At 39.9% G+C, this 27,168-nt stretch overlaps 1 protein-coding gene across 1 annotated transcript in view; it reads left to right on the plus strand.

Moving 5' to 3' along the window:
- Positions 1-27,168, plus strand: part of LOC126278495 (leucine-rich repeat-containing protein 9-like) — a 133,178-nt gene that overhangs the window by 83,556 nt on the left and 22,454 nt on the right. Inside the window, exon 5 of the mRNA XM_049978654.1 lies at positions 18,886-19,079. Coding sequence (XP_049834611.1) covers positions 18,886-19,079 — 194 coding nt within the window. The remainder of the gene's footprint in view (positions 1-18,885; positions 19,080-27,168) is intronic.

Raw genomic sequence — 27,168 nt, forward strand, 5'->3', positions numbered from 1 at the left:
AAAATTACGTCTTTGTTGCGATTTCAAGGCCACCATTAATTCCCAATTGGTGGATTACACCTATCCTTCGCCTCGTGCTGACGAATTGTTCTCCCCCCATGGCGGGAGGCCAATATTTTTCGAAAATCGATCTTTCGGAGGCTTATCATCAGATACCACTTGATGAGGACTCCAAACGGCTGGCGGTCATCAACACCCCATTTGGCTTTTACCAATACCAGCGGTTGGCCTTTGGAATATCCAGTGCCCCGCCGATATTCCAGCGTTATCTTGAGCACGTCATGTCGACAATCCCTCATTGTATTAATTACCTGGATGACATAATTGTCATAGGCCACAGAACGAAGGAACACTTGCACAATCTTCGCACCCTCTTTCTCAAATTCAGGTCTGTGGGCTTGTGTTGCAACTTGCGTAAGTCAAACTTCTTCCAACCGTCCATTGAGTATGTGGGCTACACCATCTCTCGACACGGCGTCCAGCCATTAGGAAATTTGGTCCAAGGTATCGTCAACCTTCCTGAAAGAGTTACAAGCTTTTTTAGGCAAGATAGCCTATTACCACTGGTTCATTCCCAGGACTTCCACCATAGCCCGCCCCCTGTACTGCCTTCTGTGCAAAGGTGTTGCTTTTGATTGGTCGCCTGCATCCTAGGGAGCGTTCACCTCGTTGAAGGGCCTCCTCCCGTCAGTGCCTTGTTTGGCTACTTTTGACCACCATAAGCCGTTGGTCCTGGCTACAGATGCTTCGCAGTATGGGGTGGGGGCGGTCCTGGCCCATCACAATGCAGATGGTTCCGAGCAACCACTGGCGTTTGCATCTAAAACTCTTAGTCCCGCGCAGGCCCATTACTCCCAGGTGGAAAAAGAGGCTTTGGCCATTGTCTACGTTGTTACCAAGTTTCACCCTTTCTTGTATGGCATGAAGTTTCAGTTAATCACTGACCATAAGCCGTTATATTGTTATTTGGCCCCACATCTCAGATTCAGATAGGGCAGTCCACAGACTACATCGCTGGGCCTTGTTCCTCTCCAAGTACCATTATGACATTCATTTTCACCCTACTGGACAGCATGATAACGCCAACGCTCTTTCCCGTCTTCCGGTGGGCCCGGATCCTAAGTTCGATCGAGAGGAGATTATGTGTTTTCATTTGGATGTTGAGTTCTGCCAAGCGGTTGATGGCTTCCCGATCACCTGGTTCTCTGGCAAGTAGTTTGCCTCATTCAGCACGGTTGGTCATCCCGCCCTCCAGGCTGGGTCTCGGACCCTCTTCATAATTATTTTATTCTACGAGACCGCCTCTCAGTGTTGGAAGGAGTTCTCCTCGCGTGGTTGTTCCTGCAAGTTTACGAAGGGAGGTTCTCACGTTATTACATGAGGGGCACTGGGGTGTTTCCCGTACTAAAACCTTGGCTCGCAACATGTGTACTGGCCTGGTATTGACAGAGAAATTGAGCACTTGGTGGCTGCCTGTTCCCAGAGTGCGAGCCAATAGGCATCTCCCAGGGCAGCGTTCTCTTCATGGCCGCCGGCAACCCAAGCATGGGAGCGTGTTCACATCGATTTTTCGGGCCCGTTTCTCAATGACTTTTGGCTCATTGTCATTGATGCTTATTCCCGATTCCCATATGTGGTTCGCTGCTCCTCAACCAGTTCAGAAGTTGCAATCCAGGCACTAGCAAAAATCTTTTCTGTGGAAGGTCTGCCAATCACCCTGGTCTCGGACAATGGACCGCAGTTTATTTCGCAGACCTTCCAGGATTTTTGTAGGCGCTTCGGTATTCGGCACGTTTGCTCTCCCCCCTTTCATCCACATTTGAATGGGGAAGCCAAGCACATGGTGCGCGCATTTAAGATGCAGATGACAAAGTATGTTGCCGAATTTCCTGCGGAGGAGGCGTTGACGTTTTTCCTGGTGGCATACTGGACCACACCAATGGGAGAACGCAGCCCCACAGAGCTCCTCCACGGGCGCCAACCTAGGACTCTGCTGCACCTCCTCCAGCCTGGTCCTCGCCAGTTTTCGCAAAACGGAGTACCTGGCTTTCCACTGGATATGTCGGTCTGGGCACATGGGTTTGGTCACAATCCACGTTGGATACTGGCGGTGGTCCTGTGCCGAAATGGCCACTGGCTCTATACCTTGCAGGCGGGGGACTGGGTGGTACGTCGTCACTAAAATCAGCTACGTCCATGTGTGGGCACCAACCCTCCGATCTCTTGGACACCGGTTCCCCATTGCCGGCACCCGTGTTGGTTTCTCAAGGGACGTTACCACCTCTCCCCGCTGTGACTCTGCTGCACTGCAATGGTTCTCAGCCTCGGCAGCCTCCAGTAGCTCCAGCACCGGCATCGCCATCGTTAAAGATGCCCCAGCGAGAGCCGGCCACCCTCGCAGGCCCGGCTTCTCAGGCGGCTGGTTCACCTGTGGTCATCCCATCCCTATCGTCCCCGCCACTGCGTCTTGCCCCTCCCGAGATGGAACAGAATCTGGAGTTCAATAGCTTGTCGCCCATTCTGTCCCGGGCTCCGGTGGTGGGACGACGGGGGCCTCTTCATGTGGGTCACTTCTAGCCGTATTCGAAGGTTCCAGCTCGAGGGTTGGCAGATCCCCTCGACTCCGGCCTTCTGATGGATGTGGAGGACATCGCTCCTGCTCGATGCTCCATCTTCCGACGCAGTGGATCACAGTGGCTTCACCCCCCAAAGGAGGAGGAGTGCAGTAGCCACCAGAAAGATCGCGGGCACAGCACATCGGCACGGTGCGTCATGGACAGTAGTTGCGGCAAGTAGAGTCCCGTCCACCAGAGGGCATGCGAGAATTCAGACGTGACCTCTGCCGACAGAACAACAACAACAACAACAACTCAGGCAGCACAGGCCGTGCTCAGTCAGTTAAAATCGGGCATGCCTAGAACACAGTTCTGGTCTACGCTAAGTGAAGTGCGACATAAAACGTGAACAGTGTTACTACGCCTTCATGTGGTGCCCACCTGGGTGAGGATTATTGTTTGTAACCACAATACAACAAGGACAAGTGAACATGAAACAGTGAAATCACCAGCACTTTACAGTGAAGAGGTGATACAGCCAATCAGCACTGGGGTTTCATCACAAAGAAGTATGACAGCAGCTAATCAGCAAACGAGTTCTATGGAAGCAGCCATTGAGTACGGGAGCAGTCAATCAGCACACAGGTGGATACAGCTGACCGAGATAAACAAGACACCTCACTGAGAGAATTACAACACACAGCAGATGAAAAATTGAGATGACAGCTGCAACAACAGTGGCAGCAGAGGATGAGTAATTAAAAACAAGTTAATTCATTGCAAAAGCTGTTTTGTGTTAAGTGATACATAATGAGCGGCTTTAACAAACAAGACAGTGTGACTGAGGACAAAGACGTAGATGTTAAGTTTTAAGTGAACAAAAAGGCCGGCGTGGGACTGGCTTTGTAACCGATTACAAATAAAAAATGAATGTAACTCTGAATGATCGGGACAAAAGTGCTATTGTAAAGAGTGAAATGTACAAAAACAGTACTGAAGTGGTCATTAAGGTTAAGGAGAAGCAATCTAGTAGCAAAAGTTAGCAAGGGCTAAAGTTTATGACATGCGGAGAACTGGAAGTGATAATAATGCAAATTATGAGTATGAGTATGCTGAATAACATAGCTATGGACACGAAGATGTGGAAAGTAATATGCATAGGGTGAAAAAAGCCATGAACAGGGTGGAAAATAGAATAAAGAAAGTAGTACATAATACTAATGAGAAATTAACATTTAGTAGTACATGTGTAGAAGGGAGAGAGAAAGTTTGTGATGACAATAGTAGGAAGGTGGAGGTTTCTGAGAAATTTTGTGCTGAAAGTACAGTTAAACTTGAGAAACAAATCGATCAGATTACAAATGATTCAGAAACTGAGGTATAAACCAAGTCTGCAGTAGTGATAGAGGAAAAGCTGGTAAAAGTAAATGAAAATGTAGATTCAAAATTGACTGAAATGTAGAAAAAAGTCGAAGTGGTACAAAATCTGAAGCATAGAGAAAGTGAAAGTGTGTCTGATTCTGACTGTAGTTCTAATGAAGGTAGGAAAGACGAATGCAGTAGTGATGAGAATGAGGTATCTGAATTTATAACTAATAATGAGGGCAATGTATAAAGTAAAGAAAGGATTGATGAGGATTTGTTGTATGAAGGTCATCTTATTGTAAGTGAAAATAAAGTGTATCAACCCCATGTTAAGTGCTAATGATACGAATGGCATGTCACAGGCCTTTTTTGAATCCACGCAGAACACTGAGGGTATAATAGTGATGCATGTTTCTGGAATAAGAATTATTGGTGCTTCTGGAAGCTGTCAAAGAGTATGAAACAAGAGAAACTAACTGTGGAATTGGCAGGACAGTTATCGCATTACATATATGAAGGATAATTAACATCTGAAGTAATTAGCTCATGTGTGAAATTAGTATAATTTGGTGCAGCAACAGAGGCAATGTGCGGTATGGACCACCTTAAATACTAGATCTTAATATTAATTGTGAAATAATACAAGTTTTTTTGTGTTTGGTGCAATCAGTGTATGGAGATAACTATCTACCCATAGAAGTGTCATGGTACAGCCTTGTTTAACATGAAGGAGTTGCAGCTTTAGACATAGTTGCCTGGAGTAATGTGTGTGGAAGAGTAAGCAAGATTTGTATGTACATTTGCCCTTCAGGCTAGAATATCAAGCAACTTCATGGAATACAGTGAAATAGTAGTTTTAATGAGTGATAATTTTGTCTGATCACTAATGAGAGTTGTTTGTCTTAGCATAAGGATCGCTTACTGTGGAGTGTTTTTCAGACAAATCAATTTTGCATTAGATAAGCAGAACAGTGTTTATTTATTATATAGTGAAACAATAATAAAATAATAAAATAATTAGTAATGTTAGGATCTTAATGGTTAGGGAGCCTGTCTCTGCAGTAGAGATATCTTTTTAAATTTTTTTTAAATTTATTTTTTATTTTTTTGAGAATGCACCCCACAAGTTAACTCAGAGGGAAAGGTAAGTAAAGTAATGTGCTGACAGATATGATTAATGAAAAAGATAACTGTGTGGCTATTACATGTCGTAGAGTGGTAATAACACACTTTAGATGTCGAATACACATTTATTTGAACACACAAGAAAGCAAATACAGCGTGGCTGTACAAATGTAGTGCTCCGAGTGAACAAACACAAAGCTAAATCATAGATGAAAGTGTCCGAAGATATGGCACATGGCACTTTACACCAGAGGTCCCAAGTCCCCCTCCCCCAGCAGTGTGGAGCATGGTGGATGGAAGCTTTCCTACTCAAACACAAAATCTAAGTGCCAGCATGGCAGTTGAAGGCTGCATCCAGAGTGAGAAGTGGGCATGTTGGAAACCGCACCGTCAGAGTCTCGTGCATTGGACTGCTGCGAAGGTGGCAGAACATCAGCCAAGGTCACAGCAGTGGTGCCAGCAGGCATGGCGGCTGCATTGTCAGGCAGATTGGAAGCATCAATGCAGCTGGCCTTATAACGTACAGGTGGGCCATCTGTGGTGCAGATTCTATGACCAGTGCCATTGCTGATGGCTGATACCCGCAAAGGGAAGCAGGCAAGGGGGTGGGGGGTGGGGGGAATAGGTTGGGCAGATGCGACGATGATTCACTGACCTTGCCAGGCTGAAACGGCAAGGGAACTGCATAGGATGCAGACAATTAGGGATGACATGGTGCAGCAGCCACGCAATGTGAGGAATCCCGCAAAGCGAGAACATAAGCGTCCTGTAGATTCATCGGCAACAATGCGGAAATGGCAGCAGGTGGAGGAAAGCACAGTAAAAGAGCAATGTAGTGTGAAGACAGAATAGGTGCGAGTGTTGGTTCACCTTGTTGTGGCTCTGTAGACAGGCTGTGAATCATACTCCGAGCATGTGACAAATCAGCAGAGGTGCCAGCAATGTGAGGCATAATGCCCCGTTCCATGTGCAGAACTCATCGATTTGTGTGCTCATGTCCGGAAAATCTGAGAGCTGTGTAGTAATACGCTCAAGCAGATATGCACATGTGGAAACCATAGCCAAGGAGGCAGACAGCGAAGTTGTGCTGAACTCGTTCAAGCACATAACAGTAGAACCAGATATGTGTCGGAGTGTGGCACCTTGCAGGTCTGGTGAACGTTTGTAAAGGTGCAGAAAGTCCAATCTGATCACAGGTTCATTCATGTCAGCAACGTGGAAAGTACAACGGAAGGTGGCAACTGATGGTAGGCTAAGCGACATATTGATGGAGCCAAGGACCATGATAGGAAAACGATTTTCAGTGATCAAAGCGAGGTTAACAGGTGAAAGCATGTTGCTCGCATGCTTGGTCAAGATAATGCTGACGTTGGCACCAGTATCAACAAGAAAGTGAGTGCCCGATGACCAGTCAGTGACGTAGAGGCATCGCACTGCTGGAGCAAGTGGTGCAGCAAAGGATGTTAGGTGTTGTGAAGGATCGTGGTGGGACGTGATGCCTAAGTGTGCCCACTGGTTCAGGTTGGGGAAGGTGCAAGGTGTGCAGCAGTTGCAGGTGATGTCCCCATAAGTAGCATGGAACCAGCACAGTGTGGCTGACTGCGTCGGGGCTGGTAGCGGACCGGGTTACTGCTCGGACAAGGTCGGGGTCTGTCGGAGGGGCCGTGGGCGGTACCTCCTGTAGGCCACTAGGTGGCAGCTCCTGACAGCCAGCTGAGCTGAGTGCACTGGCCGCTGCTGATGGAATGTGGAACCGAAGGTGCAAACTGACGGTGATGTACATGTCTCCCGTGACAGTTTGGCCATCCACGGAGTCCAAAGTGCGGTGTCCAGTAGAGCTTGACCACCAATTAATGCATGAAGGTGCCACCAACTCTGCGCAAGTGTCAGGTCGTTGAAGTGCTTGTCATGAATAATGTGGTGACTACCCTCTGCTGGTGAGTGAGAAAAGCATTGAATGAGCAATGTTTTCACTGTTAAATACTTGGGTGAGGTGGGCGGAAAGAGGAGCAGATCACTGATGAGTTCCAGATGAGCATGGAGGTGACTTACCCGGCAGGCAGAATGTTCGTCGTCGTCCAAAACCGCTTGGATATCCAGGAGTTGATCCACCAATGCAAACCAAGTATTAGGGTTGTCCTTTTAGAAGGCAGGCAGCCCTGGGAGGCGAAGATCTGTGCATGCAGGGCAGGAAGCCCCTGACACCGGGAGTGCAGTAATGGTGGACAGTGCTTTACCCAAGATCTGTGTGTGTGTGTATGGGGGGGGGGGGAGGGGGGGGGGGGGATCGCATGTAGCACACGGTGTAGAATGAGCAGGTGCAACCGGTGGCATAATGTGCACCAACTGCAGCCCCGATAGTGAATGTGACAGAGGTGTAAAGGCTGGTGCCATTGTAACAGTGATGCAGCCACAGGGGGGCTGATCTGGTAACCGGAGCAAGTGCAACATTCAGTGCCATTACGAAAGCAGGCCAGAAGGTGAACATGGTGTGAACATGAAGTGATGGTCTCAGAAATTGGCATGTCGCCAAGACGGTGTACGGGGATGGGGGGGGCTGTTATGAAATCTGGTATATAAGAATGTGTGACCCCGTTCACTTGAACATTTGAATTACAGTTCTCAAACTTCGGCGGCACATCAAACCAAATTGAAGGAGACTGCATAGCTGAGGGGTGAACCACAATGTCCTTTATTCAATTGTCGTTCACAATGTCACTAAGTGGCATGCACAGTCCATGTAGCAGTCCTTGCTGCATTGTTGCATGTAATGGTGGCCATGTTGAACCACTTACGGTTAAGTGGTCACCAGCATGGCTGGGCATAGGTAATTGTTCGCTTTTAACCAAACACACATTAGGTACACCTGGAGGGTGCAAACACAGTTAATAGAATCCAAGGCACTAGCACTGAAAGACACTGGTAGATCTGTTGTTTCGCAGACAATGTGGGCCGGCACATCAAGCCTGTTAATGATAAAAAGAAGCACAAAATAATTCACAAACACACGATGATGATGTCGTGGTCATCACTGTGGATATTACGTGTCGTAGAGCAGTAAAAACACACTTTAGATGTCGAATATACATTTATTTATACATTTAAGAAAGCAAATACAACATGGCTGTACAAACATAGTGCACTGAGTGGACAAAGACAAAGATAAATCAAAGATGAACAAGTCCAAAGATATGGTGCTTTATGCCAGAGGCACCACAACTGTATACAAACAAATGTGGTGTAACTGTAATGATGATCTAATTGTGAACTAGGCAACACTGGGTGCTGTGTATTGCGCATTTCATGACACTGCAGCTGGTAATGAGAGCTTAACAGAAACAGCAATATTTCAGTAGATTAGATTAGATTAGATTAATACTTGTTCCATAGATCATGAATACGACACTTCGTAATGATGTGGAATATGTCAGGTTAAAGAAAGATGTTTGTACAAGATATTACATTACACAAAATATTGCATGACACTAATGCTTTAAGTTAGTTTTTTTTCCCTCCCTTAATTTATATCTAAAAATTCAGCCAATGAGTAGAAGGAGTTGTCATCTAGAAATTCTTTTAATTTATTTTTAAATGTTGGTTGACTATCTGTCAGGCTTTTGATGCTGTTTGGTAGGTGACCAAAGACTTTTGTGGCAGCATAATTTACTCCCTTCTGTGCCAAAGTCAGATTTAACCCTGCATAGTGAAGATCATCCTTTCTCCTGGTGTTATAGCTATGCACACTGCTATTACTCTTGAACTGGGCTGTATTATTAACAACAAATTTCATAAGTGAATATTCATACTGTGAGGTTACTGTGAGGATCCCTAGATCCTTAAATAGATATCTGCAGGATGACTGTGGGTGGACTCCAGCAATTATTCTGATTACACGTTTTTGAGCAATGAATACTTTTCTACTCAACGATGAATTACCCCCCAATATGATGCCATACGAAAGCAGTGAATGAAAGTCAGCATAGTAAGCTAATTTACTGAGATTCTTATCACCAAAATTTGCAATAACCCTAATAGCATACATAGCCGAACTCAGACGTTTCAGCAGACCATCAATGTGTTGCTTCCAGTTTAACCTCTCATCAATGGACACACCTAAAAATTTTGAAAATTCTACCTTATCTACAGACTTCTGTTCAAAGTCTATATTTATTACTGGAGTTATGCCATTTACTGTACGGAACTGTATATACTGTGTTTTATCAAAATTTAAAGAGAGTCCGTTTGCTGAGAACCACTTAATAATTTTGTGAAAAACATCGTTTACAATTACATCACTTAGTTCTTGGTTTTTGGATGTTACTACTATACTTGTATCATCAGCAAAAAGAACTAACTTTGCATCTTCATCAATATGGAATGGTAAGTCATTAATGTATATCAAGAACAGTAAAGGACCTAAGACCGAACCCTGTGGGATTCCGTTTGAGGAATCAGCTGTTGTATTAACATTACATGAACCACTTATTTCCACTTTCTGCATTCTTCCAGTTAAGTATGAATTAAACCATTTGTGCACTGCCCCCCTCAAACCATAATGATTTAGCTTATCTAAAAGAATTCCATGATTTACACAGTCAAAGGCCTTTGAGAGATCACAAACAATACCAATGGGTGATGTTCGGTTATTCAGAGCATTTAATATTTGATCAGTGAAAGCGTATATAGCATTTTCTGTTGAAAAGCCTTTCTGAAAACCAAACTGACATTTTGTTAGTACTTTATTTTTACAAATATGGGAGGCTACTCTTGAATTCATTACTTTCTCAAAAATTTTTTATAGAGCTGTCAGAAGAGAGATTGGGCGATAGTTGTTGACATCCGACGTATCCCCCTTTTTATGCAATGGTTTTACAATGGCATATTTCAGTCTATCGGGGAAAACACCCTGCTCCAAAGAGCTATTACATACGTGGCTGAGAATCCTACTTATCTGTGGGGAACAAGCTTTAAGTATCTTGCTGGAAATGCCATCAATTCCGTAAGAGCTTTTACTTTTCAGTGAGTTTATTATTTTACTGATTTCAGAGGGAGAGGTTCATGGAAATACAGTTGTTTCAAACTGCATACGTAATGCCTCTTCTATTAGAAGCCTTGCCTCTTCTAGCGAAGATCTAGATCGTATTTTCTCCACAACATTTAAAAAATGATTATTGAATATATTTCCAATTGCAGATTGTTTGTTAGTACACTTGTCATTCAGTTTTATGGCACTAAAGTCTTCCTGTGCTCTTGGTTGCCCTGTTTCCCTTTCAATAATATTCCAAATTGCTTTAATTTTATTATCAGAGTTACTGATCTCAGACATGATACACATGGTTCTGGACTTTTTAATAACTTTTCTTAGTACCACGCAATAGTTTTTATAATATTGAACAATTTCGGGGTCAGTACTCCCTCTTGCTGTTAGATACAGTTCTCTTTTACGGTTGCAAGATATTCTTATTCCTTTAGTTAGCCAAGGTTTTTTATATGTTTTCTTGGAATTATGTTTAACTATTTTCTTGGGAAAACAATTTTCAAATACCCTTAAAAATGTATTGTGAAATAAGTTATATTTCAAGTTTGCATCGGGTTCCATATACACTTCATCCCAGTCTAGCTCCTTTAGGCTTTCCCTAAAGTTTGCAGTATTTATATTGTTAATTGAACGCACTGCTTTGAAATTCTGATTTTATATACTGCATGGAGCTATGTCATGTACTGTAACTAGCTGTGCACCATGATCTGACAGACCATACTCAACAGGATAAGCATTTATGTCCTTAAACTTATCTTGGTCTATAAAAAGTTATCTATCAATGGCCTGCTGTTCTTTGTTATCCGAGTAGGAAAATCAATGACGGAGCTCAAATTGAAAGAACTGAGTAATACTACAAGGTCATTCTTCCTATTACACTCTATCAGGGAGGTACAAGACATATAATGCTGCATCATTGGATCAATGGGTTATCTGAAAACTTCTGTTATGAGCTGAAAGTGGTAATACTTGGATGAAGAAAAGTAATTTTGCTGATTTACTTATAACTGTGGTGCTAGGATGATGGGAATATTCAGACAGGGAAACTATTTGATAACAGTTTGTGATTTTGTGAGGATTGAATTTACTTGTGGATATTATGTGTCGTAGATCAGTAACAACACACTTTAGCTGTCGAATGAACATTTATTTAAGCGCAATACAAGGCAAATTCAACATGGCTGTACAAATGTAGTGTGCAGAGAGAACATAGACAAAGAAAATCAAAGAACATCATGTCCAAAGATAGGGTGCTTTATGGCAGAGGCACCACATGCTGGTTCAATGAGATTAGTACTCAGAGTAGAGAAATATGGCAATGATTTGGTACAACTTCTATCCCCCTAATTTTGATTTGAATAGTAATTAAGCTATGTAATGGGACTCTATTCTTTTTTCATAATGATTTGTAAATATATGCTACAGTACGTCTCTAGTTTTTACTAGAGGTAATGCACATCTTGAGTTTTTGATATTTTGCAAATGGAAAAGAAACGAAAAGCTCTCAAGTTTACCAGTTTCAGACAGTTATGACTTAAAGTAATGTGTTGTCGTGTAATGTGTGCTCGAATTTAAAATTTTTCATAGAACCGTCTTTCATACTATAGTCAAATTTAGTGCTAATTGTTGCAATGTTATGAGAACTATGTATTTATTTATATGTAATGGTTTCATTGGCCACTAGTGTTAAACATTTTTTCTTAGACTTAAGTTAGAAGTAAAAGTAAGTGTATGAAAATAGGGTATTTTGTCTCATTTACTCATGTACTGTGGTGGAGGAGAACTATTTCCAAGGGAACTAATTGCAGTGCATTTTCTAACTAACTGCTACTCGGACCTGTTGAAGGCATGGAGAGCTTGCCGAGAAAGTGTGTTAAAGCTCATTAGAAGTGATTGTGAAAAAAACTTAACATTGATCAAGTGAAATTTTTTGTCTTAAGATTGAACTGCAATGCACAGTGTAATTTGACTTTTATTTTGTCATGAGGATTTATTTTCTTTTGCAAGGGATGACTTTTACAAAGTGGTATGTTTTTTAAAACATAATGCTTGTTTAACCCAAAAAGAACATCTCTTATGATGAAAATTCATAACTTTTGTTAGAAGTATAGCTTGTAGATTTTTGTGATCTATATGTAAATATTGTAGATGGGGATTTTCATGTGGCCAGTTCACATAAGCACAAATTTGAAAAAAATTTATGTACTGTAGTTTTTATAGGATTTCTTATGTAATAATTTTTTTGTGTGTATATTTTAAACCCAGTTTCTGGTGTCACTTGTGGTCATTGAATTGTCTATTTAGCTATTAGCAATATCTATCTGGTCACTCCAATGAAGGGATGATGTGACGAAGTAAGCTGGGATATTTTAATTCCCCTCTTGTTTTGCCATCTGTCTCCTTAGATTCGTTTTGTTACGTTAACTATTTACCATTAGCATATGTGAATATAATATGCATTTTCATAAAAGAGAAAGGTTGGCCTTCAGTTTTAAATAATGTAACACCAGATCTAATTTTGTGCATAGTTTTATGTATGTAATTGATTTTCTAAATAAAATAGAAAGAAACTTCCACATGGGAAAAATATATTAAAAACAAAGATTCCAAGACTTACCAAGCGGGAAAGCGCCGGCAGACAGGCACATGAACAAAACACACAAACACACACACAGAATTGCTAGCTTTCGCAACCGATGGTTGCTTCTTCAGGAAGGAGAGGGAAAGACGAAAGGATGTGGGTTTTAAGGGAGAGGGTAAGGAGTCATTCCAATCCCGGGAGCGGAAAGACTTCCCTTAGGGGAAAAAAAGGACAGATGTACACTCGCACACACACACACACACACACACACACACACACACACACACACACACATATCCATCCGCACATACACAGACACAAGCAGACATATCTAGTTATTTTGACTATTCCTAGTTAGTATCCTTCATTATAGGGTGAAATCACTAATTGTTTCTTACCTTAAATTCTATTTTTGACAGATAAACAAATCTAAATTCTATACTAATTATAAACATTTGGAAGACAAAATGCTGGTAATCTTAAAGTATCTATTTGGCTTTAGTTGGAAACATATTAGCAAAATCAGCCATTCAATAATTCCAAAGTAATTAACAGTTTTGTCAAAAGTATTGTTTGCATAACGATATATGTTACTTTCACAATTTAACCAAATAATTTGGCATAACTCTTGTAGTAGTAGAAACTGTTAAAAAGGAGGTATTTTTATATGTATTCAGTTAATTTAATGAGTTAATTGTAATTTCTGTAAATTAAACTTTGAACAATGTGTAGTTTCAGTACCTATTATTGTGATGATATATAAGGGCCCAATTTTTGATCACGAGAGAGTCAGTCCACGGCCGAGTTTCAGATGTGTGACCTCTGCTGCTTAGAACAACAACAACAACAATGCTTCAAATTAACTGTGTAATAAGTGTTAAACAATTTAGCTGTGTGCAAAAACAGTGACAGTGTCTGCTCCATACATATCTGATTATTCTTCAAGAACTGTGAATTTTGTGGTTAGGTTTTTACTGCTCATAGATGTTCAATAGTAAACTATTGTAGCAGTATGTGGAGGTTTGCCAGCAAACGATTAATGAGGCTTATGGAAAGTTAAACAATAGTGCACTGGCCATATAAATGTGTATATGGGGGGTTGTGAACAGTGACATTAAAGTACTGTGAAATGCAAATATACAGCTGTTGGATACATCATTTACAGTAGTCAGTGTTCAAATTACAAATCCCAATTTTCAGCCAGTGTTGTAACGCAGTATGTCGACACCAAGGACGACAAACAAAGATATATATAAAGCAGGTGGAACTGTTACAAAGGGAACATCATCTGTTCTTGTCAGGAAGAGTCCAAGCAAAAAATGAAGTCAGTGTTATTATTGATCTTCAAATAAAAGATCATCTGGCAGATGTAAGATCTGTTTCTTATTGGATCTCTCTCACTGGGCTAAAATGAAATTTTTCCTAGAATATCAACATCATTCAGTGCTGGTGTGAAGAAGAAGAAGAACAAGATAACATTGAAGACAGCCTTGAGGAAAGAATAATAGGGGAAGGAGCAATTATCACAGATAATATGAATGCCCAAGTGGGGATTGCAAAAGATAGTATGAGAGGGTTCTGGAGTCACACAGAGGAGGACCATGAAACCCTAAAAGTAATAGACTCATTGACTTCTGTTTGAGGAACAACCTAGTAGTAAGGAACTCTCAGCATCAAAAACAAAAGAGTCGTAAGATCAAAGGTATGGATGAGATGAAAAAAGAAAATCTGTTACATACTGCATTTTGAATGAGAAAAAACTGCTAAATGGATTGGTGGGTGTTAAGGTGATGTAGTTTCCTTGGAAAGTGACCACTGACTCATCATTGGCAGCTTAAGGTTCTCTAAGATAAATATAGTAAGAATGCCACAGGAGTAATATTTTAGCCAGTCCACAAATAATGGCAGCCAGCCACCTTCAAGATCAGCACCATAAATGTTAAGGAAATAGTTGACATTAAATTTTGCTGACTTGCCTTCTGCATTTGTCATATTACATTTCTTTGTTGGAGTAGCCCCTACATACAGCAGGTTTAAATTTACTTGCGTGGCATTCTCTTATCACATTTGTGCCTTGAAAATGATTAGAGTTTTCTCCTGTTTAATTCTGTCATTTGTCGAAGATGTCACCTGCTTGCAATTGTGGAAGTTGTTTGAGCATTTTATGTGCTTGGACAAACTCAAATTTCACTGACCTTGCTTATCTATAAACTTGACAAGTATGGCATTAATGGCAGTGCCATGCAGTGGTGTAAATCATATTTGTGGAACAGGAAATGACTACTTCAAATTAGGCAAATTATTATTTTGAATGGAAAACAGTACTCCATGATGTCCCACAAGGATTCATACTAGATCCAGTCTTATTTATATTCTGTGAGTATGTTTCACCACTAACTGTCAATGCACCATAATTCTTATTTTACTTATTTCTGTAGGTGATACTTTGGTTTTACTTAAAAATCGGTATATACAGAAAAATGTCTGAATTGGTTGTTAATCTTCACTCAGCAGCTTACAAACTTAGTTGTTACTCTGTAGGGACATCAAGACAAAGAAGATTGCTGACCTACATGATGGAGCAGAGGTATGGAGAATCTACATATGCCCCAAACAAATTCAGCACTGCCCATAAAGCTAACATGACAGGTCACTCTCTAAGCCATTAAACCACCGATTGCAAATGGTACCCCCCTGTCTGCAGTGAACATGGCACCAGTTGATCCTGCAGCCCCTCAGCTACAACACTGTTGGTATCGTGCAATTACTGACAGTTTACCAGGCTGTATGATACTTTTGGGAAGATATAGATTGACCATCACCTTATCAGTTACACTGGCCACAGACCACTGGCAGATACCATATCACACCTATCAGTGATGCACAGCCGAGGCAGTTCCACTATCTTGCCCTGATTGCTCAATACTCAACTGATATCGAGCACCTGCATGAGACAGTTGACATTGTGGCCAACTACTTTCCTTCAGTGCAGACAATCTCCTTCTTTTTGGATTACAAAAAGTTAGCCGATGAACAAGAACGGGACCTGACAATTCAAGCTTTACTCACAAAATTGAATGGTGATCAATTACAGGGACATGGTCTTTTGCAATGTGGCTCTACTTAAAATACAATTGATCTACCCATGTCAATGTTGTGGGCAGCCTTTGATTTGCCTACACAATCTCATGCATCCAAATGTTCGACAGATGAACTGGCTCACCACGAGTGCTTTGTTTGGCTGGGTGTCAGACACAACTGCTGTGTAAGGATGCACACAAGTCTCAATTTTCAGTGAAGTAAGATGGACTGATGTGCGCAGACACCCCTTGGCAGACCTTGCGGGATTGCTACCAGATTCAGAAGGATACAATAGGCAGAGCAAGTTTTGTGCTGATTAGAAGCTGTTCCTTTGACAGATTATCATGGTGGCATCAATGGCCAAGGCCTTCATAATGACATGAATATCACATTTTGCTTGCTCAGGTACCATCACCATACATTAAGGGTGCCATTTAAAATCAACACTCATCACTGCTCTCTGTAGCTCTAGTGGCATGTCCCATGATTGCACCATGGCGTACCATGCACAGAGCAATGACCTGGTGGGACAGTGGCACCACGTTTTGAAGAGAGCATTCAAATGCCTTGGTGGTGCATGGACTTAGGCCATTCAGTGGGTGCTTCCCGGCACCTGTATGACCTTCAAGGATGAAGTATATGCTTCGGTAACAGAGACCCTTTACCTCAAGATGCTCACACTGCCATAAACAATAATTTTACCAATGCCTACACCAGTACCATCCAATCTCCCCATAATAGTGCAATGGGTCAAAACCCACATTCGCAGTTCATCAAATATGTGATGCTCCTTGAAGACACATTACAGCTGACCTTACAGCCTCACTACACTGACCAATTCCAAGTGTTAAAGTGTGGCAGCTATACTTTCAATATTGATATCAACGGCAACCCTATAATGGTCTCTTTTAACAGACTAAAACCCACATGGACTCTTGTAACTGAGAAGGATGTGAACAACCTTCACTACATCAAAAATCCAGATATCTCTCACATGAACACATCATGATGTGCCGAACCGGAGCTGCTCTTAGTTGACGTCTGATACTCCCTGCCATATACCGTCATGCTTAAGCTAGTCGAAAACAGCCACAGACACCATGACCACAACAATTGCTACGAGCCTGGTTAGGACATTCTGCCTAAGTGGCAGTGCATTACACAGCAGTGTCCTCATGACTCTCTTTGCCAAGTGAACTCAAAATCACTCCATTGGCTACCACTCTGAGCAGCTAGCTGACATCAGCTAGGCATTACAACCATCCACCAACCACAGATGATTCAACACTGTTGTGAACAATGGAAGGACCAAGGCTGGCCCTCTCCACCTTCCACTGTGGTCAATCACCGCACTTTCCACCTTGGTTTGCACCATACCAATGTGCAATATCCATACAACACCTGCTCCCCAGGTTGGAAGAGGGGGGGGGGGGGGAGGTGGGGAGGGGGAGAGGAGAGAGTCTACAGAGGAATATGACATATGTAGATCATTGAACAAATTATGTTCCAGAGTTGTAAAAACCAAAAGCAACATGAATAGGTGTGTAAAACAGCAGCCCACTTCCCCCATATTCAGTGTGAGCTATGCCCAAGCACTTGCACTGTTGAAGAGCTCATGAGTGCTACCCCAAATGTAGTAGCTTGTGATCTAAAATTTCTGAGCCCTGTAATATTACACCTTTAGTTGTACAAATGTTATCTTTAAAAGTATCATCTTTTTTTATTGTTATGTAAAGTATTTGATGCTTCTGACACAATTAAAGGAACTCTAGGAAAGGCAGACAACCATTTTCCTCCACTTCCATGTATTACTTAATATTCTTGTGAATGCTGTTCCAAGAACCATTTGTGGCCCTCCAATTTGGGGCCAAGTGAAAGGTTCAGACCAGAAGCTCAGACGACTCTGTCACGATCTTACATACTGATTTCCTTGATCTCCACTACTGGATAGAGAAGTGTAGGATCTCCCTCCTCCAATGTGCACAAGAATCACCTGTTAGGATAAGTGAAGTACGTATGGAATGTACAGGTGCATTTTGGAGGATACGGAAGTGCCCTACAGGTCCAATAAGAAACAAGGAATTTCCAGAAACTGAGATTACTTGACTGTTTAAAAATTTAAAAGGTGACATATTTATAAAAAATTACTAATTCGCGTGATTGGCCCATTGTTCGATGGCACTCTGAAACTCAGTGTTAGCATAAGACCTTTTCCCATGCATAAACAACTACAGTGAGGTAAAAAGATGAAAATCTAAAGGTACCATATCAGAGTTGCGAGTGGAATAGTTGATGTCTCAATTGAATGAATCCAAGAACTACTTTATGATGTTGACTGGGGAAGGGGGGGGGGGGGGGGCATGCATTGCATGCAACAAGCACACTTCCTTTTTTAACATCCTTCTTTTGTTATGTATTGCCTCTCATATTTCTTTTTAAAGTTCACAATATTATGAATAATAACCAGATAAACTAGTTTTAAAAATTTCTCTGAAGTTATTTTCCAATAGAATAGGAGTTGCACAGAAACATCCTTAACTCATTCATTGGTACCACTGAATAACTCACAAGACATGGAATATGCTCTGCAGGTTGTTGAACATATTTCTACTTATAAGCCTAAGTCTTTTCTATGCTTATTTCAAGCTCTTGAAATCTTTGTATCCATTGTTATTGATTGCAGTATTATAATTATGCTTCATATTATTTTGTTCTGAGAAGTATGAAATACTGGTAATGACTATGACTTTAAAGATTACACGTGGTGTCTTATATTTTAATAAGGTCTCTAAGTGATGTCCCAGATCACCTCCAGCTATAATTATATGTCATTAATTTATATTGTACTTACATAAAATGTATGCTCTTGATTTTTTTCCACATTCCAGAGAATTCTCTCCATTTTTATGCATAAAATGTACTGAATATTAAAATTTCCCTGTGTACTATAAGATAAATTTGTGTTTTACAAACCACAGTCAAAATTAATCACTCTGACTGTTCATGCAGCAGAAAGGGCTTATAAGCTCATTATCGTTTTTTTCAGAAATTATTATTGGTTTTATTACTCACATTAGAATCAGTTAATCTTTTTTCTCAAGTGGTTTGTTAACTTTTTAACAGTTGTTTCCTTTTAACAGGTTTGGAAGGATTATCAGATTTAATTGCTTTAGTAATTGACTGGAACAGAATAACAAGTGTGGCTCGTGAACAAGTGGCTGCATTTTCCAATCTAAATGAACTTCATCTTGAAAGAAACAGAATAAGTAACTTAGGATTTCTAAAGCAACTAAAGCAATTACAGCGGCTATACTTGAGTTACAATAAAATACATGTAAGCATATCAGTTTTTGACACTATAATGTAATTGCATACATAAAAAATCTAATCATGAAGTTGGCAGCAGAACGCACACATAATAGAAGATTATAATTAGGCAAGCTTTTGGAGCCAGTAACTCCTTCAGGCAGAAGGGTTGAAGGGGAAGGAAGAGGTGTGAAGGAAAAGAACTGGAGAGGTGCAGGACAAGGGGTGGATTTTGGAAAAATCATCAAGAACTGTGGGCCAGGGGAGAGTTACCAGACTTTTATTCTCATCCTGTTAAGTAAGTCTCCCCTGTCCCATGGTTCTTGATGACTTCTCCAAAATCTACCTCTTGTCCTAGACCTCCCCAGTCCTTTTCCTCCACCCCTGTTCCTTCTCCGTCAATCCTTCTGCCTGAAGAAGGAGTCTGTGCTCTGCTGCCACTTGGTGAGTAAATTTTTTATCTAACCAATTAAAGTGTGTAAAATATTCTATTGTTACATTTGCATTTTAAGCAATATTATTAATTAACATCTTCAGACCAAAAAGAAAATAATTGACTGGCATGTTGAAGTTAAGAGCCACTCAAAATACCTGTGTGTAACATGGAATGAAGTTGAGTGGGAGATGACTACTTAGTGAATATCTTAGATTAGATTAGAGATTAGGTTAGTTTTTCGTTCCATAGATCCGTGTTGAGGAGATCCTCGTGGATGTGCAACATGTCACCTTTTTTTTATTTTTTATTTTTATTTCTTTTTAAGCTGAAATAACAATACTAATAGTATAAATATATACAACACATCATTTGTTTCTATCATAAAATTCGTCAGTGGAGTAGAAGGAGTTGGCCACTAGTAAGTCTTTCAGGCTCCTTTTAAACTGATCTGTATTTGTAACAAAATTTTTTATGTTTGCTGGCAAATTATTGAAGATGAGTGTTCCTGAGTAGTGGACCCCTTTTTGAACTAAAGTAAGTGCTTTTAAGTCCTTGTGGAGATCATTTTTGTTCCTGGTATTGTATGTATGAACTGAGCTGTTTGTTGGAAAAAGAGATATATTATTTAGGACAAATTTCATTAAGGAGTAAATATACTGAGAGGCAGTAGTTAGTATACCCAGTTCTTTGAAGAGGTTTCTACAAGACGTCCGTGAGTTTACTCCACAAATAATACGTATTACACGCTTTTGTACTCTGAAAACTTTTGTTTGACTTGAAGAGTTACCCCAAAATATTATACCATATGACATTATGGAATGAAAGTAGGCAAAGTATGTAAGCTTTTTCACTTTTATGTCGCCTATGTCTGCTAACACTCGAATTGCAAATACAGATTTGTTAAGGCGTTTCTGCAGTTCTGTGGTGTGCTCCTCCCAACTGAATTTATTATCAAGTTGTAATCCCAGGACTTTAAGACTGTCAACCTCTTCTATCTGCTCTTCTTCGTACTTTATGCATATGCTGGGTGGAAAGCTCTTACAGGTTCTGAATTGCATATAGTGAGTCTTTTCGAAGTTTAATGTCAGTGAGTTGGCTTTAAACCATTTATTAATATCCATGAAAATATCATAAGCAGATCTTTCTAGAACTACACTTGACATACTATTTATTGCAATACTTGTGTCATCTGCAAACAAAATGAACTCAATTCACTAGTCCCTTGCACTGACACCCTTTGTTTCCTGTTAGCGAGGTATGACTTGAACCATTTTGCAGCACTGCCTGTGACACCATAGAATTCTAATTTATTTAAAAGGATGTTGTGGTTTACACAATCGGTTGCCTTTGACAAATCACAGAAAATACCTGCTGCTTGTAACTTGTTATTTAATGAATTAAGTACATTTTTACTGTAGTTGTAAATAGCCTTTTCGATATCAGAACCCTTCAGAAATCCAAAATGTGTTCTTGATAATATGTTATTTGTTGTCAGATGGTTGAGAAGCTGCCTGTAGATTACTTTTTCTAAAATTTTTGAGAATGCTGGAAAAAGTGAAATCGGTCTGTAGTTTGATGGCATCTCTTTATCCCCTTTCTTAAATAGAGGCTTAACATCTGCATATTTCAGCCAGTCAGGAAATGTCCCAGTTATAATTGACTGGTTACACAAGTAACTTAGAATTGTACTAAACTCACAAGAACATGCCTTAATTAACTTTGTTGATATTTCATTGTAACCACTAGAATGCTTTGTTTTTAAAGATTTTATTATGGAAGTTATTTCTCTGGTGATGTGAGTGACATATTCATGTTCCTGAAGCTATTTGTAAAGCCTAGTTTTAGATATACAGGGGCATTATTTACTGATCCTGACAATCCCATTCTATCAGTAACGGATATAAAGTACTTGTTAAATAGATTTGCCACACTATACCCATCGGTTACTAATGTATCATCTACCCTTAGTGCTATTTGCTCCTGTTCCTTTCTGGTTCTACCAGTCTCCTCTTTCACTATATCCCATATTGTTTTTATTTTGTTCCCTGACATTGCTATCTTCTTCTCGTAGTGTATTTGTTTAGATGCCTGAATTACTCTTTTTTTTTTTTTTTTTTTTTTTTTTTTTTTTTTTTTTTTTTTTTTTTTTTTTTTTTTTTTTTTTTTTTGCTAAGAAGCAAGCCAGTCTCATTCATTGTGTTTAGCAAAGGCTGTGATATATTTGTTATATGAGTGGTGGGAAAGGTTGAGTACTTTAAAATGGGACAAAGATCATACATAGCAAATTTCACAAAGGCATACTGCATATTAGCTTTTCAGTTTACTGGCACTGGCAAACATTATGCTTTACAAGGAATTTCAGTCAAATTTGTGGCCAGAAGATGATGATGACAAACTGTACCTGCTGATATGTGTAATAATTTGTGGCTAAAAATTACTTTGCTAAAAGGTTATAGCTACTGTATCTGCTTTTTCTCATTGAGTACCCAGAGGAGACTGTATAACATAGGTATTTGAAACAGAGTTTTCCCTAAAAGATCCTTCCTCAACTCTGACAATCAGGTTGTCTGATTACAATGGATGAAGTGAAGCAATAGCACAGCTTGGAAGACTGGAAGTATTTTATGTGTGCACACAGAGAAAACTTCACCCTGTATCTGAGTTATGCAAATCTCAGGAAGCCTTCTGGGACAAGTAATGGCAAGGAGGGGAAAAAGTTGTGTGATCTTCTATGAAAATTTAAATTATTGAAAAATTGGTTCCTTGGTTGACATACCATTGTATCATGGATCAGAACAGCTGTAACAAAAGACGGGATACTACATTTTGTCATTTGCTCATGATATAACTATTACTGCCTTCCAGGAACATAATATCCTTGGCCACTAGGTTAAAATTGTGACTCAGTGACACACAGAAAATCCAGGTAGAGTTTATAACCTAGTCAGGTCATTTCTAATGAACAGAGTTAAAATTCCTATATGCATCTATTCAAATCATATAGAATTAAATATGTACATTCTGTATAATAGTTAACAACAAGCATTAGAACTAATATTAACTATATGTGTTTATGTGATTGAATTTGGGTTCTTGCAATTATAATTAAGTTAATAAAAAATCCAAGATGGAATATAACAAAATTATGAAAAGGATAGTTGCTACTCACCATATAGTGAAGATACTGAGTCACAGATAAGCACAACTAAAAGACTGTCACAAAATAAGCTCTCGGCCAACAATGCCTTTGTCAAAAATTGATCACACACGCACACACACACTGACAATGGTGTTGTTAATCGAAAGCTTGTTTCGTGAATGCCTTTTTGTTGTGCGTATCTGCAGCTCAGCATCTCTGCCATATGGTGAGTAGCAGTTATCCTTTTTGTAATTAATAAAAAATGTACACACAGTCTACTACTACTTATGAAACTTTTCCTGGTCCAATGAGGCAGTACTGGGTTTATCACAGGAGCTACCTGTTAATCCTTGCTGTAATATGGAGTCATGTGAGGAATGTAGTTAACAATGTTGTCGAGTATTCTTTTTAAAACTGAAACATAATTTACAACAATAAATACCAGTATTGAACATTAACATTCGGATAAGTCATTTTCATTAATAATTTAAGTACTCACCACTTCAGCACATCACTTGTAGAAAAACTGCCTATTGCCTTCTGTCTCGAGTTCTTTGGCCGACGTTCATCTAATGATTTTTCTGACGTTTCACCAGCACAAGTGGCTGAAATTATCAAAGCTTCACCCTCCATTGCCAGTGGTGAACTGGAGCCGAGCTTGCGGCCGCAGACTATATGTACCTGGCGCGCAAACGTCCGAGGGCTTCTTCACGATCATGGTGAAACGTCAGAAAAACATCGGCCAAAGAACCCAAGACAGAAGCCAATAGGCAGTTTGTCAACAAGTGGCCACAAAAGCCTTAACAACATCACTTGTACTTTCATGCCGATATTCAGTGCAAAACACACATAGCCATTACTGCATGAGTTGGTGAAATATTCTCTGTGTACTGCTTCTATCTCCATGGCTGTTTATGTACCTGTTGGGCAGAGCAACTCAAAGCCTGTCCCCCACTCTGTTAGTAAAACAAAAGTTTAAAAAGTAGTAAATAAAATAGAAAGTAACTTCCACATGGGAAAAATATATTAAAAACAAAGATTCCAAGACTTACCAAGCGGGAAAGCGCCGGCAGACAGGCACATGAACAAAACACACACACACACACACACAGAATTACTAGCTTTCGCAACCGATGGTTGCTTCTTCAGGAAGGAGAGGGAAAGATGAAAGAATGTGGGTTTTAAGGGAGAGGGTAAGGAGTCATTCCAATCCCGGGAGCGGAAAGACTTCCCTTAGGGGAAAAAAAGGACAGGTGTACACTCGCGCGCACACACACACACACACACACACACACACACACACACACACACACACACACACACACACACATATCCATCCGCACATACACAGACACAAGCAGACTTCAATGCAAGCTACTTATAACTATTCCCACAATGAAACTTTGTCTAGTAACCTGGCAGAAAATCCAAAGCGATTCTGGTCGTATTTGAAGTATGTTAGTGGCAAGAAACAATCAATGCCTTCTCTGCATGATAGTAATGGAGATACCATCAAAGACAGGGATGCCGCCAAAGCAGAGTTACTAAACACAGCCTGCCTTCCGAAATGTCTTCACAAAAGAAGACAAAGTAAATATTCCAGAATACGAATTGAGAACAGCTGCCAACATGAGTAACGTAGAAGTAAATATCCTCGAAGTAGTGGCGCAACTGAAATCACTTAATAAAAGCAAGTCATCTGGTCCAGACTGTATACCAATTAGGTTCCTTTCGGTGTACACTGATGCATTAGCTCCATACTTAACACTCATATACAACCGTTCACTTGACGAAAGATCCGAACCCAAAGACTGGAAAGTTGCACAGTTCACACCAATATACTAGAAAGGAAGTAGGAGTAATCCACTAAATTACAGGCTCATATTGTTAACGTTGATATGCAGCAGGATTTTAGAACATAATGAATTACCTCGAAGAAAATGGTCTATTGACATACAGTCAACATGGGTTTAGAAAACATTGTTCTTGTGAAACACAAGTAGCTCTTTATTCACATGAAGTGCTGAGTGCTACTGACAAGGGATTTCCTATCAATTCTGTATTTCTGGATTTCTGGAAGGCTTTTGACACTGTGCCACACAAGCAGCTTGTAGTGAAATTGCATGCTTATGGAATATCATCTCAGCTATGTGACTGGATCTGTGATTTCCTGTCAGAGAGGTCACAGTTCATTGTAATTGACGGAAAGTCATCGAGTAAAACAAAAGTGATTTCTGGCATTCCCCAAGGTAGTGTCATAGGCCCTTTGCTGTTCCTTATCTATATAAATGATTTGGGAGACAATCTGAACAACCGTCTTCAGTTGTTTGCAGATGACGCTGTCATTTATTGACTAATAAATTCATCAGTAGATCAAAACAAACTGCAGAATGATTTAGAAGAAATATCGGAATGGTGCGAAAAGTGGCACTTGACCTTAAATAACAAAAAGTGTGAGGTCATCCACATGAGTGCTAAAAGGAACACATTAAATTTTGGTTACACAATAAATCAGTCTAATCTAAAAGCAGTAAATTCAACTAAATGCCTGGGTATTACAATTACGAACAGTTTAAATTGGAAGGAACCCATAGAAAATGTTGTGGGGAAGGCTAACCAAAGACTGCGTTTTATTGGCAGTATACTACTACTGAGGAGACTGCCTACACTACTCTTGTCTGTGCTCTTTTAGAATACTGTTGCAAGGTGTGGGATCCTTACCAGATAGGACTGACTGAGTACATTGAAAAAGTTCAAAGAAAGGCAGCATGTTTTGTATTATCACAAAATATGGGAGAGAGTATCACAGAAATGATACAGGATTTGGGATGGACATCATTTAAAAAAAGGTGTTTTTCGTTGCGACGGAATCTTCTCACAAAATTCCAATCACCAACTTTCTCCTCCAAATGTGAAAATATTTTGTTGACACTGACTTACATAGGGAGGAACAATCACCAAGACAAAATAAGGGAAATTAGATTTTGTATGGAAAGATATAGGTGTTCATTCTTACCGCGCGCTATACGAGATTGAAATAATAGAGAATTGTGAAGGTGGTTCGATGAACCCTCTGCCAGGCACTTAAATGTAATTTGCAGAGCATCGATGTAGATGTAGTATTGAAATAAAAATCCTATAAAAATGTATAAAATTAATTTTTGCTTGTGTAATTTTTAGGAAAACAACAATGAAATGGATATTTGTATTGTTATTAGGTAGGTAGAATACTATTCTATTTCAGATACAATCACATTAAAAAGACATTGAAACAAACCTGAGGTTTAACACATGTCTTTCCATTTAGAAATTTCAGTCACACAAGACTAAAAAGCAGAACATAGTTATTTAAATAAAATTAAGTTTTTAATGTAATATGTTTTTAAATCAGAGTATAAAGTATAAAATGATTTCACCTAGCCCAATACAGATTCCTAGCACAGTGTATATTGTTCTGAAAATCTATGATTGTGAATTTTTAATAGCTATGAAAATACTTGTGAGATCTATACCAATAATCAAACTGTAAAACTGTCATGCATGCCCGTTCATCTGTTTGAACATGCTAATCTCCAAAACAACTTGGTGAATATTCAAGTGATTTTCACAGGTAACTTGATTATAGCTTGGGGAAATGTATAGGTTTTATCTAATAAAAAATGGATCAGGGGAAAAAGTTTCCGCGATTTAAATTTTTGTCTATAACTTTCATGTCTTTCTGTTTGCCTGTTTGAACACATTAATCTTCAAAATTGCTATACCAATTGGCATGGGGTTTCCACATGTAACGTGAGTATGGGGCAACATATGGGCTTTATTTTAGCAAAATGTGATGAAGACAAAAAAGGATAATGTAAATTAAAGTTTTAAGAGTCTGCTGAATGTGGTGGTCAGATGTATATTTTAGTGATAGCATAGTATACCAAATAACCAATAGCAGGCACTGTTAGTTTTGCAGTACACCAAAGAACCAACAGATGTCACTGTTAATTTTTTACCTCGGTGATACAAGTATTTTTGGAATTATGTGTCAGTGACAGAATTAAGTGCTGCATGCCTATCTCTGGGAGAAGAGGCTAATATTGAATTTACTTGGTTAGGACATATGTATTTACTGATTTTGCTTTATGTATTAAAAACTGACTGAAATTGCTTTGTTTCTTTTGATTGGTTTCACTTATATTTGACTTCTTGGCTGTGAAAAAAGAACTTTTGGACAAAGTGATTCTATAATGGTTCCATTTTTTACGAGTTGAGGCATGGAACCCTAAAAAGCAATGGTTGGCAAAGGTCCTTCTTTAACTTCTGTTTGAAGTGATGGTGTGTAGCTAGTTTATAATAAAAAAAACCTGGGGCAAATGTAATGTTTATTTGATGCATGAGTAGTTCACCTCCTAACTCAAGCTGTTCTTCCAAACATCCTACAACGCTTACCGATGCTGCCGCCGTTTAATTCCGAAAGAGCTACAACCTGGTTCAAAATTGCAGATGAGGTGTTCGACCATTACAAACTTGAGAGTCAGCCAGGTTTCTGTGCCTCAT

This window comes from Schistocerca gregaria, chromosome 6 (genome assembly GCF_023897955.1).
Source record: "Schistocerca gregaria isolate iqSchGreg1 chromosome 6, iqSchGreg1.2, whole genome shotgun sequence".
NCBI lineage: Eukaryota > Metazoa > Arthropoda > Insecta > Orthoptera > Acrididae > Schistocerca > Schistocerca gregaria.